This window comes from Cetorhinus maximus, chromosome 15 (genome assembly GCF_964194155.1).
Source record: "Cetorhinus maximus chromosome 15, sCetMax3.hap1.1, whole genome shotgun sequence".
In the NCBI taxonomy this organism is placed as follows: Eukaryota; Metazoa; Chordata; class Chondrichthyes; order Lamniformes; family Cetorhinidae; genus Cetorhinus; species Cetorhinus maximus.
The window spans coordinates 10,322,995-10,341,978 of NC_135893.1; the positions used below are offsets into that span (position 1 = coordinate 10,322,995).

The 18,984-nt window shown below is 39.8% G+C and overlaps 1 protein-coding gene across 6 annotated transcripts in view; it reads left to right on the forward strand.

Annotated features, from left to right (window-relative positions):
• The window catches only part of ptpn11b (protein tyrosine phosphatase non-receptor type 11b), a 133,667-nt gene that overhangs the window by 46,147 nt on the left and 68,536 nt on the right, over window positions 1–18,984 (forward strand). For all 6 annotated transcript variants that reach the window (XM_078557871.1, XM_078557873.1, XM_078557868.1 and 3 more), the window contains exon 2: window positions 9,034–9,156. In XM_078557871.1, the coding sequence (XP_078413997.1) occupies window positions 9,034–9,156 (123 nt within the window). The remainder of the gene's footprint in view (window positions 1–9,033; window positions 9,157–18,984) is intronic.

Consider the following 18,984-nt stretch of genomic DNA (forward strand, 5'->3'; position numbering starts at 1 on the left):
TGGATTTAAGATTACTGTTTTAAACTGAAATAAGGGCAATTATGAGGGCATGAAGACAGGTAGCCAAAGTGAACTGGGAGATTAGGTAAAGGTATAGATCAGTAGAGATCCAGTGGCAGACATTTAAGGAGATATTTAAGAATACTCAGAAAAGATACATTCCAGTGAGAAAGACAGACTCTAAAGGAAGGATACACCATGTGTGACTAACCAAGGAAGTTAAAGATAGTATCAAATTGTAAGAAAAAGCATATAATTCTGCAAAGATGAGTGGCAGGTCAGAAGATTAGACAGAATATAAAGAATAGCAAAGAATGGCTAAAAGATTAATAAGGAGGGAAAATTAGAGTATGAGAGAAAGCTACCTATAAATATAAAAAAAATAAGAGTTTCTACAAGTATTTAAAAAGGAAATGAGTAAGTTAAGTGGGTGTTGGTCCTCTAGAGAGTGAGAATGGGGGATTAATAATGGAAAATGAGGACATGGGAGATGAATTGAACAGATGTTTTGCATTTGTCTTCACTGTAGTGGATGCAAATAACATCCCAGAAATAATTGTAAACCAGGAGGTGAAAGGGAGGGAGAAACTTAAAACAATTACAATCACCAGAGAAAAGGTACTGAGAAAATCCATGGCCAGGATTTTACGACCCATTCCGCCCAGCAGGATATCATGGTTCCGCCGAACTAATTGGAGATTTAAATGGCTTGCCTCATCTGCCAGGAGTAAACAAGCTGCGGCAGGCCGTAAAATTCTGGCCTATATCTTTTTGTAGCCTCCTTATGTGCTCTTCACAACGTACTTTCCCACCTATCTTTGTGTCATCAGCAAATTTGACAACCATCCTATCCACCCCTTCATCTAAGTGATTTATATAAATTGCAAACAGTTGAGGTTCCAGCACTGATCCCTGTGGTGCACCACTCATTACATCTTGCCAACCTGAAAAAGAACCATTTATGTCTACTCGCTGCTTCCTGTTAGCTAGCCCCCAATGTGTTACTCCCTATACCATGAGCTATTGGAGAAACTCAAGGGACTAAAATCTGACAGGTCTCCAGGACCTGATGGTCTACATCCTAGGGTTCTTAAAGAGATTTTCCAAAGTTCCCTAATCATGAAATGGTCCCATTAGATTGGAAGTTAGAAAATGGAACACCACTATTCAAGAAGGGAGGGAGAGGAAAATTAGAGAATTTATAGGACATTTAGCTTAACATCAGTCATCGGGAAAGTGATGGAATCTATAATTAAGGAAATTTTAACAAGGCACTTAAAAAGTATTGTATGATTAGAACAAGTCAACATGGTTTTACAAAAGGGATATGCTGTTTGATAAATTTATTAGAGCTTTTTGAGGATGTAACGAGTAGGATGATTAATGGGAAACCAGTTGATGTGGTATGCTTGGATTTCCAAAAGGCATTTGATAAAGTGCCACACAAAAGGTTAATACACAAGATAAGGGCTTATGGAGTTGGGGTGACACACATTTGAATGGATGGAGGATTGTTTAACACAGGAAGCAGAGAGTAGGAATAAATGGGGCATTTTCAAGTTGGCAGGTTGTGACTGTTGAAGTGTCGTAAAGATCAGTGCTGGTGCCTCAGCTATTGACAATCTATGTTAATGATATAGATGAAGAGACAGAGATGAATGTATCTAAGTTTGCTGAACCTAATAAGTTAGGTTGGAATGCGAACTGCGAGGAGGGCACGAGATTTGGAGAGGTTAAGTGAGTTGGCTGCAAGGTGGCAGATGGGGTATAATGTGGAAGTGTGAGGTTATTTACTTTGGTTGTAAGAACAGAAAAACAGAATCTTTAAAAGGCATGAACTTGTAAACATTGATGTTCAGCGAGACTTTGGTATACTCGTATAAGAAACCTCAAAGTTAGCATGTAAGTACAGCAAGTAGTCAGGGAAACAAATGGCATGCTGGTCTTTATTGCAAGGAGATTGGAGTGAGTACAAGAATAAAGAAGTCTTGCCACAGTTGCATGGGGCTTTGGTGACACCACACCTGGAACACTGACAATTTTGGCCTCTATGTTTAAGAAAGGATATATTTGCACAAGAAACAGTACAGCGAAGGTTCAATAGATTGGTCTGAAGAAAAGTCATATGGACTCAAAACGTTAACTTTGTTTCTCTCTCCACAGATGCTGCCAAACCTGCTGAGTTCCAGCATTTTCGGTTTTAATTTCAGATTTCCAGCATCTGCAATATTTTGCTTTTATTCAATAGATTGGTCCCTGGGATGAGAGGGTTGTCTGTGATGAGAAGCTGAATAAATTAAGTCTATAATCTCTGGGGTTTAGAAGAATGAGAGATAATCTCATTGAAACATTCAAGATTCCGAAGGGGCTTGACAGGGTAGATACTGAGAGGTAAAAGCAAAATACTGCGAATGCTGGAAATCTAGAACAAAAACAAAAATACCTGGAAAAACTCAGCAGGTCTGACAGCATCTGTGGAGAGGCATACAGTTGACGTTTCGAGTCTGTATGACCCTTCATACGGACTTGAAATATGAAGGGTCACATGGACTCGAAACATCAGCTGTATCCCTCTCCACAGATGCTGTCAGACCTGAGTTTTTCCAGATACTGAGAGGTTGTTTCCCTTGGCTGGGCAATCTAGAACAAGGGGGAATAGTCTCAGGATAAAGGAGTGGTCACTTAGGACTGAGATGAAGAGAAATTTCTTCACTCAAAAAGGGTTGTGAATCTTTGACAATCCTCTGAGGTATAGAATTCCAGTGTGCCATCACTGAATATATTCAAGGCTGAGGTAGACATTATTGGTCTCACAAGGAATCAAGGGTTATGGGGAGCACGTGGGAAAGTGGAATTGTAGAACAAGATCAACCATGATCTTGTTCTGAAGAACAGTCATATAGACTCGAAACGTTAACTCTGTCTTTCTCTCTACAGATGCTGTCAGACCTGCTGAGTTTTTCCAGCAATTTTTCTTTTTGTTTCAGATTTCCAGCATCCGTAGTATTTTGCTTTTATCAACCAGATCATATTGAATGGCAGAGCAGGCTCAGTGGGTTATGCAGTCTTCTCTTGCTCCTATTCCTTGTGTTCTTATGCTCTTCTACAACATGTTTGCAATCTTGTGTCTCGTAAGATGATGGTTTGTGCTGTGGTGGTCAACTCTGCGTTAAGCATCACGTGGTGTGGCTCAGAGTCCCGCTTCATGGCGGTCTCTGCCACATTTGCTACAGAGGAAGACTGGGCTGAGAAGGTCCATAATTCGCTGCCTCCTCACTCCTCATTGAATCATGGTAGGTCCCCAGGCTTGATGGTAATTGTAGAGAAGGAATATGTTGGGCTATGAGGTTACAGATTATGATGGGATACAATTTTTGCTGGTGCTGACGGCAACCATGAGGTGCTGTGGGCTCAGTTTTGAGATGTTAGATCTGTTCTGAATCTATCCCACTTAACACAGTGATGGTGCCACACAATATGATTGAGGGTGTCCCCAGTGTAAGGATGGGATTTTGTCTCCACAAGGTGCTGCCTTGGACACGTGCACTTGTAATAGGTAGATTGGTGAAAGACTTCTGTGCTGTACTATTCTGTGATGTTAGTTGATACATAAATTTCTGACGGTGCCTTCAGCTGTTGGATAAATCCACCGTGACAATGACAATTGTCTACTGTATGTTTGGAATGTGTAACCCTGTAAATAGATTAAAGCTAATAGATGGATAACAAAGCTGTCATTTTTAAAAAAATAACAAATTGCTAGTGAACTTCTGACAGTAGTCATAATTCTATTTTCCTTTAGCAAAACAAATCTGTATCATTTTGGATCTGATCAGTAGGCTGGCTTATCGATAGGAATGTGAGGACCTAATATTGTAAAATTCACAAGCAAAATGTGATTTGAGACTACAAGTTTGAATTGCAAATTTGGATGTCCTAAGGCGTGTGTTCTTTTGAGCAACGTAACTCTATACTTTCATACAACTATTTTTGATGTCATAAGTTAACTGCTAAAGTACACAATCTGATTTTGGCACTGGAGCAGCCATGCTGTTAAAATAATTGAAAAAAAAGTTGAAATGTGTTTTTAAAAATGAGGAAATAACAATTGAAACATAAGGTGTAACTAGTTTAAGCTTCACTAAGCTTATGAAATTATTTATATAGAAGTATTGAAAGCATCTGTCACACTCCATTTCTCACATGGTATATAAAACACCATCAAATCGCAACTGAACAAAAAAGTAAGAAATCCAGTTGTTTTCAGCAATTTTTTCTAACCTTAAAAATAACACGCGTAGGCTGCTGAATTAAGCAGAGGAGCCAAGCAGATGCCAATCTAGAGAAACTACCAACAACAATAATTAGCCTCTAATTGACCGAAGGAAATATTCATATCATTTCCCTACAGGGAACACATGAGCGGTGCCCTGAAAGCAGTTAAACATTACAGCTGTGCTCAGGAGTTGGAGTACCCATTAACAGTATCTTGGGAAATCAGCTCATACATCAGATAAAAATATCTTCACTGTACTATAAAAAACTGTGTATTTAAATCAATTTTAACTTCATGCTCCATGGTACTCCACGTAGGCAAATGCCTTTCTTCATCATTGTGACCTTTGTGGTTGGACGCTGTGTTGAGGCATTGCTGGTTTTGATCAAGAATGTGCCAAATAAATTGAAAAACCTCCCTCATCTATACTTGTGTTTTTGATAATTGTATACAAATCTGAAAGCTCACCTCGAAATTGCAGTTTTATTTAAAAAGAAATAGAAACCAAATGAGCTATATTTCATTAAAAGTTAATTTTAATCAGGGTAATAGTTACTGCAATTAAGGTAACCTTCATAAAAGCAAATATTTGTTCACTATTAGGCCCAATCAGACAACAAAAATGCTGATATCTGTTCTACCAGCAGTTCCACATATGAGTATTATTTCACTAACATTTTGCTACACTTGGAGTACTATGTCCAGTTATGGTTATCATATTGTAGAAAGGATATACAGGCACGGGAAAGAGTGTAAAAAATATACCAAAACTGAGAGGTTATACCTATCAGGAAAGGATGAAAAGGTCACGTCTCTTTTTCTGTTGAAGGCTGCAGGGCAACTTTTTAGATGTCTTTAAGTATGCAATGGTTTGATAGAGTAGACACGGTTGCGATTTATTTCCACTGGTGAGGAAGAGAAAAACTCGATCCCATTGATAAAGGATGATTACCAAGAAATGAAATAGGGAATTCAGAAGAAACCTCTTTACCCAGAGAGCGGTGAAAATGTGGAACTCGCTACTTCAGGGAGTAGTTGAGGTGAATAATGTAGATTCATTTAAGGGAAGCTAGGGAAGCATATGAGGGAGGTGGGAATAGATGGTTATGCTAACCGTTTGATGAGAAAGAATGGAAGGAGGCTCAAGTTGAGCATTACTGCTTGCATTATTGTTTGGGTCAAATGGCTTCATCAGATACCTTTTTTTTTGTTTTCTCTATTGGCAGCTGTGGGATAGCATACTGCATCTCTTTAGCTGACCTGTCCTGTCCAGTCTTGTGGTACATGCTAATAAGCGCTAATTGTTAATTTTCCACCTGACTGCATTATATCCCCCCACCCCAACTAAAAGCTGCATTGATTCGAGGTGCCATTGGTTAAAAATAAGTCTCAAACTAGTTGCTGATCTGCTGCTGCCGTAGAGGAGAATCTGGGGACAGGATGGGGAAAGCGAGACTAAACCTGACTAGAAACCTTGTTGGTTACTTTAAAGCAAAAGCCTCAAGTAAACTATCACAGTAGTTATGCTTCATCGGTGTCTGACATAATGTTGGAAATCTTTTTGCTGTAATTTGTATAATGTATTACTGCTGATTTTTTTTTTAAAGTCCCTACATAATTCCACACTAATTGAAACATTGTCGAAATATGTTTTTACTTTTAGATCAGAAAGGTTAGCTGATTTTTAAAAAAAAAGTTGAATCACGGATCTGATAGCGTATGACTTGATAATGATTATCATAATTTTTTTTCTTCTATCTTTTCACTAGCAATTACTATTTAATTTCATAATAAATATTCTAATTATAAAGTTACTGAAAACTTCAATTAAAAGACTCATTTGACATCACCTCCATATCAGAATGAAAAAATGGTTGACCTGATCCGTGTGAGTTTTGCTTGTTGAAAAATACTATTATACCAAAGATTTACATGACCGTCAATGGAGAGGGGAGCAGAGCTGTGAGCAAGAGATATAACATTCTACGTTGCTTCGTCAAATGCAAACGGTGACTTGTCACTGGGATATGTGAAAGAATCAATGGAAAAATTGAAAACTACAGCACAATAAAATCCACTTCCAATCATGTGCCGATATTTGGACATTTCATCCCTGGATATTAGTCTGTCCAGCTCACTACTATAATGTGCAGTTTTTGTCCACTAAGCTCCAGAGAGAGTTTTATTTACATGTTCCTACCTCAGCTAATGCTTCATAAATATGGCAATTCTGGTTAGATTTAGGTCAGGTCATAAGCAGTTTATGTGATTCTCTTGACTTTGTGTGGAAAGCGTAGATTCCTGTATAATTTAAGAGTAAGCAAAGCCTAAGAAACCAAAAAGATGGATTTTAGATGTTTCTGATATGGTTTTGTTAATGTTCTAACGTTACATTGTACCTTACTGAGTATAGCAATTGCAAAGTGGAAATATCTGTTTCCTTTAGTGACCTAGATTTGTATTATGGAAACATTTTGGCTGCCTGTTGAAAGTGTTTGCAGGTTATTGGGTGAATTTTTGTTTCTGGTGAAATGGAACATTGGATGAGTTTTAAATGGAAGATATGGTTAGCCACAAAGAACTGTGTCAGGGCAAAAATGAAGATGTGATGGTTGTTTTTAGCTCTTACTTCATGCCTGACTTGTGCGTTTTCTTATGTATTTAGCTTTTACTTCTAATCTGGTCAAAACACTTCGGAAGACTTTCAAACCATAGCTGACGTCTTTCATCAGACCACTCAAGTTTTTATTTTGGGGCTTGTGAAATTAAGTATCCCCTCTCAAATGTAGATTATTTTTAAACAGAAATGGTGAAGGTGGAGTAATGTACATGATTTAAGGCTATGTAATGCTGACAGTTCCTGGTGGAGGTCTTGTGACGCAGTGGGCAGCGCCCCTGCGTCTGGGCCAGTAGCTCTGGGTTCAAGCCGCATTTCAGGACTTGATGGATATAAAAGGTGCATTCATAACATGGCCAAACAGATTGATTATCAGCCTGTAAATCCTTCCAATATGCTTGATAACAGGCAGTAAGAGTGGGAGAGCTTACTGGTCAGAAGGCAATGACAAACCCCTGCAGTACTTTGCCAGGTATAATCATGGACCAATCTAATCGCAGTTCATGGTTGCCAACGCCCTTTTAGTGCATGGTACCAGAAGGAGGAGGAGGATTGCTGATTGGCAATTTTTGTACTTATGCAAAATAAATTTGTTTGCAAATGATCTTTCGAGTTTGAGTCACTATGTGATTTACATGTATTGACTGAAAATATCCTTGTCAATAGATCTCATACAAAATGGACTTTGAACTAAACCAGAGACCAGCCTTCTGTTATTAAAACTGTTGTTAAAACCTATATGATACTACTTTTAAAACATTAACTGTAGGCCATGAAAATGCAGATTATGTTTAACCAGCCCATCATCATTTTAGTTGACAGCAACTATGAACAATACTAGTAGTAACAGAGACCTATTTAAAAAATTATCTTTGCTGTAAACTCGAAACCATAAATGTGAAAATGGTAAAACAGAAAGTAAGCAGTTCTGGTAGCATTTGTCAAGTTAAAGTTTAAGTTAACATTTGACCTGAAACATTAACTCTGTTTTTCTCTCAATAGACGCTGCCTGATCTGCTAAGCATTTCTAACATTTACTGTTTTCATTTCAGATTTTCAGCACCACTGTATTGTGCTTTTGTTTTTATGTTGGCATGGTTACAGCAATGGATGACATCTTAAATATTACGAATTCAAATGAACCATCAACAGCCTGCCCTTTTAATAACGAGTTACTGGTGACATAATTGATAAAGAGAATAGTGGATCTGTGGAACAGGTTAGCAGCCCGTGCGGTCAACGCTAGTTCAATGTATCCCTTTAGATAAGAGCTAGACTTGTTCTTAGCTGGGGCAGAGGTCACCTTGTACAAGATGCAGATCAGGACAAATGTGATTTCTTGGCATGTTTCGATTGACTAACAAGTTTGAGATGAATTTTCCATTTTTACCCGTCATTGGCCTGGGTTTTTATCTGGGTTTTGTTTCTCCCAGGAGATTACCTGGTGAGTGAGGAGTGTATATATTGTGATGCATAAGGCATCACAACTATGCGGTAAAAGCTTGATGAGCCAGTAGATCTTTTCCTGTTCATTATTTTAGTATATTTCTGTATAAATTATTTTGATGTAAATTAATTTTAACTATTGCTTAGAAAGGAATTTCTAGAATGCTCATATAGTACTAGGAGTCAAATTACTGTTAAGCCAGTAACTCATGTCAACCCTAATTTTCACTCTACTTGTCACATTGCATTTACCTCTGTCACCTTGCTTATCATTCATTCTTCCCTTGTCTCCGTTGTATTGCTCTTCTCATCTATTCCATTCTCTTGGCAGCAAGAGCAAATCGCAACTGAAGCAGCACAACTCACCTGAAGAACGATAACAAAATACAAGTACCTGAATGAGAGAATTTGACTAGTGTCACACACTCAATGCTTCAAGGCATGCCTCAAAAGGAATATCTTGTAAACATAAATACAAACTGTACAGTGAAAGAGAAAACTTTCATTTTTTAACATTGAATTCAGATTTAAAAAGAGTACTGTATTGCAATGCTCAGCATTATCCAATCTTAAATGTATTCTTGCTCAACCCCAAGTGACTTAATCAAAATTATTAGATAATTCCATTTTTAGCACATAGATTGTATTTAGATTTGATATTGTTACTTAAGTGTTGTTTTATTCTGTTATACAGGTGGTTCCATCCCAATATCACAGGGATTGAAGCTGAGCAGCTCTTGTTGACAAGAGGTGTTCATGGGAATTTCCTAGCTCGACCAAGCAAAAGTAACCCTGGGGACTTCACTTTATCAGTTAGGTAAGCACCATTGACCATGTAAATGAAATGATACTTGCGAAGAAAGAATTAGGACAGATATAAAAAGGGATAGCCAGGTAAATGGTTAAGAATTTGAATCTCAATTTAGAAGGTTAAATTGTAGATCCCACTGTTGTTCCATCTGTTTTTAGGTATATTGTTCCGTATGAGAAGATATTCCAAGTGGGGAGTTTTATCAGTTGAGAGGTAAAAATAAAAAAATACTGGGTGTTTTGGCGTGGGGTGGGGAGTAGGTGCAGGGGTGGCAATTTGGAGTACTGGCAGGCTTTCTTTCAATGTGGGGTAAATAGGAGCACTCCTGCTCCTCGGGTAAATGTGAAAAACTCACCTTTTTGGTAGGTGGCAGTCTAATAATCTAGTGCCAGCTGCCGGAGGGAAACCAATCTTGAAGTGGGAGCCTCAAACGGGAGCTTGGCACCTTTATTTGCGCATGGAAGGGGCCTAACATTTGTTTCAGGCAAGGGACCTGGGCGCTTTTCCCCTTTGCTAAATGGCGGTTGGCGTAATCATTGTTAGATTGGGTGTGTGCTTCCTGCCTGCCATATTAGAGACTTAGTAGGTCAGTTAGCGGTTGAAATACAGTGCCAGACAGCTAAATTTATTGGCCCGTAACTTCCCAAAGCCTAAACCTCCGGGTTGTGTCCTGAAAGCATTCATAATTTAGATGGGAAATAATCATTTCTTTTTTAGACTGCAGTAAATTTTCTGCAACTTTTTTTATTAGCATTTTTCACAGAATCTCACACTGTAGTAGAGGCCCTTCGGCCCATCGAGTCTGCACCGACACATGAGAAACACCTGACCTACCTACCTAATCCCATTTACCAGCACTTGGCCCATAGCCTTAAATGTTATGATGTGCCAAGTGCTCATCCAGGTACTTTTTAAAGGATGTGAGGTGACCCACGTCCACCACCCTCCCAGGCAGCACATTCCAGACCGTCACCACCCTCTGGGTAAAAAAATTTTTCCTCACATCCCCCACTAAACCTCCTGCCCCTCACCTTGAACTTATGCCCCCTTGCGACTGACCCTTCAACTAAGGGGAACAACTGCTCCCTATCCACCCTGTCCATGCCCCTCATAATCTTGTACACCTCGATCAGGTCGCCCCATTTGGAGCATGCTGAAGTTTTAAAATATTATGCCAAGTGTATTAGACTTCCATTTTTATTTGGTGGCATTAGTGTGGGTGGTTGTCAATTTACAAAGGCGTTGAACTTGATTACCATATTTTCCATTGTCAAACAGTGATACTGGAACTAAAAATCAGGGGAGATGTGAAATGGGCTGCCGATTCACTACCATTTATACACTATTGCATAAGGTCAAAATGACTCCCAAAGAATTTAATAATATAGATAAAAGAAATTGAGTAACAATAATGGTCAAATCAGGTAAATAACAAATAGTCACTATAATTTGACAAATTTAGCAGCTAGCAGAGTGCTTTGATATCTATCATTTGGAGTAGGGCTATGCTGGTTTAAGCTAACCTCAGCTTGTGTTCTCAAGGTAATTCTTATTCTTGAAGGTAATTGAAATGCAGTAGAACACCAACAACTTCATGGAGTTCCCATTCTGCTGATTATCTGATCTCAACAGTATTGCATGGGAAAGTGTTTGGCAAAGGCCAGGCGTTTTCTCATGGTGATGAAGCAAAATAAATAGGATAACTAAACCTGGCTGCTCCTGTGAGCATCTTGGATGCTGCTTGAGCACTCTACTTCTCCCCATTTCCACTGCTGCGTTAGAAAAACAAATTCCTTTTAATCCCTTGTCTCACTAGAGACTCATTAATTTTAAATCTAATTCATTGGTCACACTCTAAACTTCCTTAAAATTGCATCATCAGCTCCAATTTGAACTCTCAGTGGCAGCTGTGTGGGCTGGAGCTGAGGTGGGTGGTGTACTGTTCCAGCCTTTGCGGCTTGAGACCCAAGAGGTTTTAACTGCTGGATTTTCGTGGACCCCTGCCAAACCCTACAGAAAGCAGCAGCTTGCTGACAAGCAGCAGAGGCAATTTTAACTGATGGGGAGGTGCTGCTGGGGTCCTAAAAGAACAGTTCCTAGCAATTAAATAAGTGATTAGGAGAGAGAGCTCAGGAGGACATTGTGGTCAGGGTGTGAACCGAGGCAAGGGATACCAATTTTCCTTGTGGATCCTGAAGTAACACTTGGCCCGCCAGAAAATAAAATACTATTTTAAATGAAGTGCTTTCCTGGGCTCCCTGGCCCCAGATGCACTTGCCGCCAGGTTGGCCTGACAGGAAGCCATGATGACTGCCGCATTCAGACTACTGGTTAGAATAACATTCAGGCTGCAATTATGTAGTTGGAAGCCAACCTCCATATTTAAAGAAGAACTCCACTGTTCTCCCTGAAGCTTTCTTTATTCTTTCATGGGCTGTAAGTGTCGCAGGCAATACCAACATTTGTTGCTCATTGCCTTAATTTCCTCTTGAAATGCAATGGCATTACCATTGCTCATTCCCCTCCAATCAACACCCTGGGCGGTTACCATTGACCAGAAACTTAACTGGACTAGCCGTATAAATATGGTGTAGGTACACCCATAGTGCAGCTAGGAAGAGAGCTCTAGGATCTTGACCCTGCAGCAGTCATGGAATGATGATTATGTTCCAAGTCAGGATGGTATGTGGCTCAGAGGGGAACTTGCAGGTGGAGGTGTTCCCATGCTTTTGATGCCTTGGTCCTTCTAGGTGGTAAGGCTCATGATCTTGGAAGATCCTGTTGAAAGAACCTTGCTGAGTTGCTGCAGTGTGTCTTGTACGTGGTACATACTGCTGCCACTGTGCGTCAGTGATGGAGGGAATAAATGATTAAGGTGTGGATGGGGTGACAATCAAGCAAGCTACTTTGTCGTCAATGGTGTTGAGCTTCTTAAGTGTTGTTGGAGTTGCATTCAAAGAGTATTCCAGGACATATCTGACTTGTGCCTTTATAGATGGTGGATAGGGGTTCAGGAGTCGGGAGGTGAGTTATTTGCCATGGAATTCCCAGCGCCTCACCCTCTCTTGCAACCACAGTATTTATATCGCTTTTTTAAATTCATTCATGTGATGTGGGCGTTGCTGGCTAAGCCAGCACTTATTACCCACCCCTAATTGCCCCTGAGACGATGGTGGTGAGCTGCCTTCATGAACTGCTGCAGTCCATGTGGTGTAGGTACACCCACAGTGCTGTTAGGGAGCTCCAGGATTTTGACCCAGTGACAGTGAAGGAACGGCAATATAGTTCCAAGTCAGGATGGTGAGTGGCTTGGAGAGGAACTTCCAGGTGTTCCCATGTGTCTGCTGCCCTTGCCTTTCTAGAAGGTAGCAGTCGTGGGTTTGGAAGGCGCTATCTAAGGAGCCTTGGTGACTTACTGCAGTGCATCTTGTAGATGATACACACTGCTACCACCGTGTGTCAGTGGAGGAGGGAGTGAATATTTGTGGATGGGTTGCCAATCTAGCAGGCAGCTTTTCCCTGGATGGTGTCAAGCTTCTTGAGTGTTGTTGGAGCTGCACTCATCCAGGCAAATGGAGGGTACTCTGTCACACTTGTGACATGTGCCTTATAGATGATGGACAAGCTTTTCGGGAGTCAGGAGGTGAGTTACTTGCTGCAGGATTCCTAGCCTCTGATTTGCTACTTTAGCCGCAGTATTTATATGGCTGGTCCAGTTCAGTTTATGCTCCTTGGTAACCTCCAGGATATTGATAGTGGGGAATTCAGCGATGGCAATGTCATTGAATGTTAAGGGACGATGGTTAGATTCTCTCTATGGTCATTGCCTGGCACTTGTGTGGCACGAATATTACTTGCCACTTATCAGCCCAGGTTTGGATATTGTCCGGGTCTTGCTGCATTTGGACCTGGACTGCTTCAGTATCTGAAGAGTCACAAATACTGTTGAACATTGTGCAATCATCAGTGAACGCCCCCACTTCTGTCCTTATGATGGAAGGAAGGTCATTGACGAAGCAGCTGGAGATGGTTGGGCCTAGGACATTAGTCTGAGGCACTCCTGTAGTGATGTCCTGGAACTGAGATGACTGACCTCCAACAACCACAACCATCTTCCTTTTTGTGCTAGGTATGACTCCAACCAGCAGGGAGTTTTCCCCCTGATTCTGATTGACTCCAGTTTTGCTAGGGCTCCGTGATGCCACTCGGTCGAATGCTGCCTTGATGTCAAGGGCAGTCACTTTCACCTCACTTCTGGAGTTCAGTTCTTTTGTCCATGTTTGGACCAAGGCTGTTATGAGGTTAGGAGCTGAGTGGCCCTGGCGGAACCCAAACTTAACATCAGTGAGCAGGTTATCACTAAGCAAGTGCCTCTTGATAGCATTGTTGATGACCCCTTTCCATTACTTTTACTGATGATTGAGAGTAGACTGATGGGGCAGTAATTGGCCGGGTTGGATTTGTCCTGCTTTTTGTGAAATAACGGCACCTGATTAATATGTGGGGGATAAAGATTTCAGAGTGGATCCAGTACACATATAAGGCAACATCATCAAACAGGAAGCAATGAAAGAAAGCTTACTCGAATGGAAATTTCAGTGACACTGTGCAATCATTTTACAACTCATAATCAGATAAAGAATAAAGATAAACTAAAATTAGCTAATTAAAGTTTTTAATTTCATGTTAGGTGAGAACTCAATTGAAGGAAACCAATTTTCTGTTTTTTCAAAAAAGAATAACGCCTGGATCAGGCCTCCTGGGAGTTTAGTACATTTAGTGAATGATATTGTTTTGGTCTTGTGACATTCTCCTGCAGGTAGAGGCTACAAATGTTTGTCTTAAGAATTATATCTATTCTGTCTTGTAAAGAATTGCACATACATACACAACCAAATTTATTTCCAAAACACTTCTCTTTCCACCAAGCTATGTTATTTTTCTGTACATTGCTTTTTCTGTTTTCTAAATGAATAAAACTGACGAGTGTAATTCTCTAAACTGATCTGGCAGAGCATTTATAGGAATAAACAGCAGGGAATACTTGAAATGCAAGACTTGTTCAATGATTAGGAGCTGACACCAATTATTGTCTAGTCAGTAAGAGCACTTCTAAACTGATCAACTTCTCTGGTTTTGCATTATACCGGTAAATTGGATTTGTGTGCAAGGAGGAGCAGGATTTTCCCTCCAGGGGTGGGAAACAGAAGTCAGGACCATTTTTGGGTCCCAACCCTATCTCCAGGGGAAACAGTCACCTACCCTGATTTTCATGACTCCCTTATTGGCCTGGAGGTGGGATTGCATTCAATTAAGAATGGTTGGCAGGCTCTCCAATCCAATCAATAGCCTTGCAGCTTGAAAGCTTGCTACAATAGAGGGTAAATAAGGGCTTTAAAATGGAGGCACCCTCTCCAATTTTTTTTAAACTTAAATTTTAATAAATTAACAGTGGGGGCCTCTATGCTGCCTGGAGCGCTGGCCCCCCAGGCATCTAAATTGGCCTCCTGCCTCCTGCAGGAACCTGGGGGCCGGCTGGAAAGTCCCAGTAGGCCTCCTTTAATTGGCCTCATTAGGCTCTTAAGTCTAGTTGGCTATCCTCTGCATTTTGGCTGGTCGCCCTACCAAAGCCCATCTCGCCTCTGCGAAAAAATGGCTCGACGCAGTCAGCAGTGCAAAATGCCCATCCAGCTGCCTTCATGCCCCCTCCACCTCCTCCATGGGGCTAAAAATTCAGCCCAGGATGTTTCCCCTTCTGAATCCCTATTGACTATACAATAACTGTTGAATTTTGATTCATAAAGCATTTTTAAACATTAATTCTGACAATTTCAACAAAACGTTTCTGAAAAATAAAGAATGTAAGGAATCATACAAGAATAAACCATGTTAAATGCCCATTGACAAATACATACTACCGTGCAAGTAAGTGTTGCTGCGTAACAGACATTTTACCACAAAGGAGAAGGCCTTATGAGTGAACTTCAATGATGTAACAAATTTATTTTGTAAATCTGTTTGGTACCTTGCAATCTTCTCCCTCTCAATCATACTGTCATCAGTATGGCAGGAGGCCATATTTGCCTACAGCGTTAAGGGAGCAATTCTATCTGAACCTTAGCAGAGACCAATGCGTCAGCCACCTCTCTTCATTAAAGAGGTCTTCAATGAAATATGCCACCTGCTACCTCTACAACTGCAGGCTCAGAGGATGGCGAGGTCCAGTTTGCGAGTGGCTGCAGAGGTGATTGTGGCCATGAACTTTTATCCACCTGGTTCCCTCTAGGCAGCATATCCCTGTTTGTCATCCATTGTTATAAAGGAGGTCACTCAGGCTTAATGACTGATTGCCTGGTGAAACACTAAGCTTCAACTAATTTATTTTCAATTCTGAGACAGTGAGGTGGAATTGGTGGACATGCCTTCCTCAAAGTATGAATTCCAATGGCAGAATAAAATTGCAGGGTAATTTTGACACCCAAAAACAAGTGGACTTGAGTTGGCTGGAAAGTAAACTGTTAAAAACTCACTTCCAGTTCTAACAGAGACCATACAATCAATCTAGGAGACTAATAACCTTTATTTTAACCCAGCTTCTATTTTTAACAACTGTTGACTGGTTTTCACTGGCCTTGGGAAACCCGGCAGCTAAAAGGAAACAAGAAAGGCTGGATCCTTCAGAGTGTTGCCCCCAGGCACCATGAGCTAATCCTGTGAACATTAGCCCCATTTCACTGTTTCTCCACCATGCTCGCTCTATCCATTGCCTCTCTCCCAACACCTTAAGATCTACCTACTCCTCCACTATGGCCTTTCCTGGAAAGATGCTTGACTGACAGTTAACTAGGTCTATCAGTTGAGCAACCTGTTGGACGAGGAACCGGAGCGAGAGAAAATTTCATTACACACTGGAGTTAAAACCTGGATTTTTCGAGCATAACTCCTCTGCCCCTCCACTGCTTTGAAACCACAACGATTATTATCAGGGCCTAAGATTCATATTTGAAATCCCATGTTGAATCCATCACATTTGCATTCTGACTGTTGATGTGATGTTTAAGTATATTTTGGAAAACAGTGTACAATGTGAACCATTAAACAATAAAGATAATTGCAGTTAATTGTTAAGATCCTGCAATATGGACTTATAGCTAAAATCCAGGGAATAAATAATGATTCAACCTTTTGATATATTTTGTTTAGATACTATTTCAAGTGAGTGGCTCAGTCTTATGACTAGTCTGATTACATGTTTGGCATTTTGTATTTTATTTGACTACAGTAGGGGTAGATAATTGTAGAACTGGGCAGTTTAGATTAATGGAACTGAGATTTTTTTAGGTACTATGTGCAAAATTACGTGCAGCAGATAATTCTTGGAGAAGCGGATTACTTTAAAAGCTGATGTGTAAATATTGTGATAGTGGCATTGATGTTGGAAGGAGCAGATTGCTACACTAGTAGGATTATGGTAGTATGCAGTTTTGTACATATTCAAAGTACAGCATTTGAATTCAGTATGTTGTGTGGTTTGTGGTTTCAGTGGTAGGAATGTCAATAGTGAAGACTTGTTTAAAGAGATCTCATGTCATGTAAATACTTCAGCTGCGACACTTGGCTTTAATGGTGCCTCCTGAGCATGAATGTGTTTTGTAAATTTGTGTAGCTCTTTAAAAATTGTAGTTTTGATGGAATTTCATTACACTACAAAAAAAAAGTCATTTCAGCTCAAGCCACCTTTCTTGCATTACATGAAATTACATGAGTTGGATTTTTTTGCCACATTTGACCCCGTTTACATTTTTGGTTAGACCACGTAGTAAAATTGGAAAATGAACATTTAAAAAAAAATTAAAAACAGAGAATGGAAAAGGGAGGTTAAGGGACAAACTGGGAAGATGTGTATCATAAATATAGCAGGAAGATTTCCTGTGTTCACTATTTATAATTAAACTAAAACATGCTGTTTAAGAATGTATCTACAATTGCAAGAAATCGCAAACATAGGAAATCAGGCCACTGTTTACAACATCACTTGCAAATAATGACTAGATGGAATCTTCACCAAGAATGAGCTAAACTAGTGTTTAAATTTCATTTTTAATTATATTTTTTTCATTTATATTTTGTAATTTAGAGTTGTTAGACTAATAAAGCTACTTCAGTTATTTGAATAACTTTATTACGTTGATATTAGCATTTGTTTCAGCACAATGCATAAACTGAAAATTTAGTATATTGAGGAACTTCTCCCTGTGGAACTGTTGGTTAAAATCCTCAGTTTGTGATGTTGAAGTTTGTACAAATGTAGTGAGTTAATTTTGATTATGAAATTGTAATTTTCATCTGTGAAAATGAGTGATTTGTAGCTGTTATCAATTAATTAATGGCAGCTACACTGAAATAGACATTGCTCCAGTAAACCTGTTTGTGCTTCAATAAATGGTAACCTTACAGCAGCTGACAATGGAGATCTACTGTTGTTTTTTTAAAAAGAAAAAATGTTCGTCAACATATTCAGGTTTTTTGTTTCCACATTGTCCATCCTTGGTTTATGCTGCAGATTTTCTCATATGTCGTTGCTGTTCTTTTTTGGCTATTGCGCAAAGGTGGCAAGAGAACTGGACTCTGCTAATTTTGTTTCTTCCCATCAAACAACCAAATGAGAATTGGTGAGCATACATGGAAAGGAGCTGTGCTCAAATGGCAATCTAGCATTCAGATACAGGCCTAGACATTTTTTATGCCCTTCTCGATTGAGACATTTCTCCCGCAGAACCTACTACCACCCATTCTGGAGATGCCACACTGATCCTGGCCATGTTTTAGACAGTGGATTCATTCACATACGGGAGACAGCTACCTGAACTGCTCCAGATGGTTGCATCAGTTCAGGGACAAAGATTTGCACAGCAGGCTTGGAGGATCCACCACAGTGAGAGGAAAAGAAGACAAGTGAGCTCCTTGTGGTTGCTTTTAGAAAAAAGTGACTGAAATTTTTGGTTTAAACTAATTGGGCATGGGTACAGTTACACTCTGAGGGTGCTCTTAAATCCTCTTTTTGTCCAGAGTAACCTTTCCCAACATCTGAATGGGTGTAACAGATAGCCCCTGCATCCAGAATTCTAAAAGTGCAAATGGCAGCAAACTCAGCATAACCATACTTCACTTATTTACATATGTTTACATACATTCCCTGCATATGCCCAGCAGAGTGTCTCTGCAAATTAGCTTCTGTCTCTTCAGATATGGTGAATATTTGTTAAGGCCTAGGCCAGAAAAATCTGGTTGCATCCAGCATATGTCTTCAATTGTTGATCATTATTAACTCAAAAGAACTGTAAACTCTAAACTCATTACTGATAATAGACAATTTAATATATTGGTAACAGAAGCACCACATCTTTTGTGAAAAGCTGAGTCCTGAGTTATTCATGATGGACCCTATTACAACAGTGATCCTAGAAATTTCCTGCCACTGAACCTTCTCTGCAATGCTTGTTTTCCACCACTACAGTCAAGTATTTCATACTGCAAATGCGCTGATATTTGGAATATTTTTAAGTTCTCGCTGAATGGTCTGCAATTGTTGGTGGTTTTTCTTTTGAAGGACAGATTCTAATAATTGAATTGAAGTTTGTGGTTTCAGAAATTGTCGAGCAGCTATTTCATATCATCTGAAATGTATATGGAGGAAAATTAGAGGGATATAGTCACATTTAGTGGCTGTCTGATGAGCAATTCAGAGTAGCATTGACGGATGTCTGGCAACAGATTGTCATGTTGCTTTTGTCCAAAGCATTGTGAGAAAATAAAAGAACAGGAAACAGATAG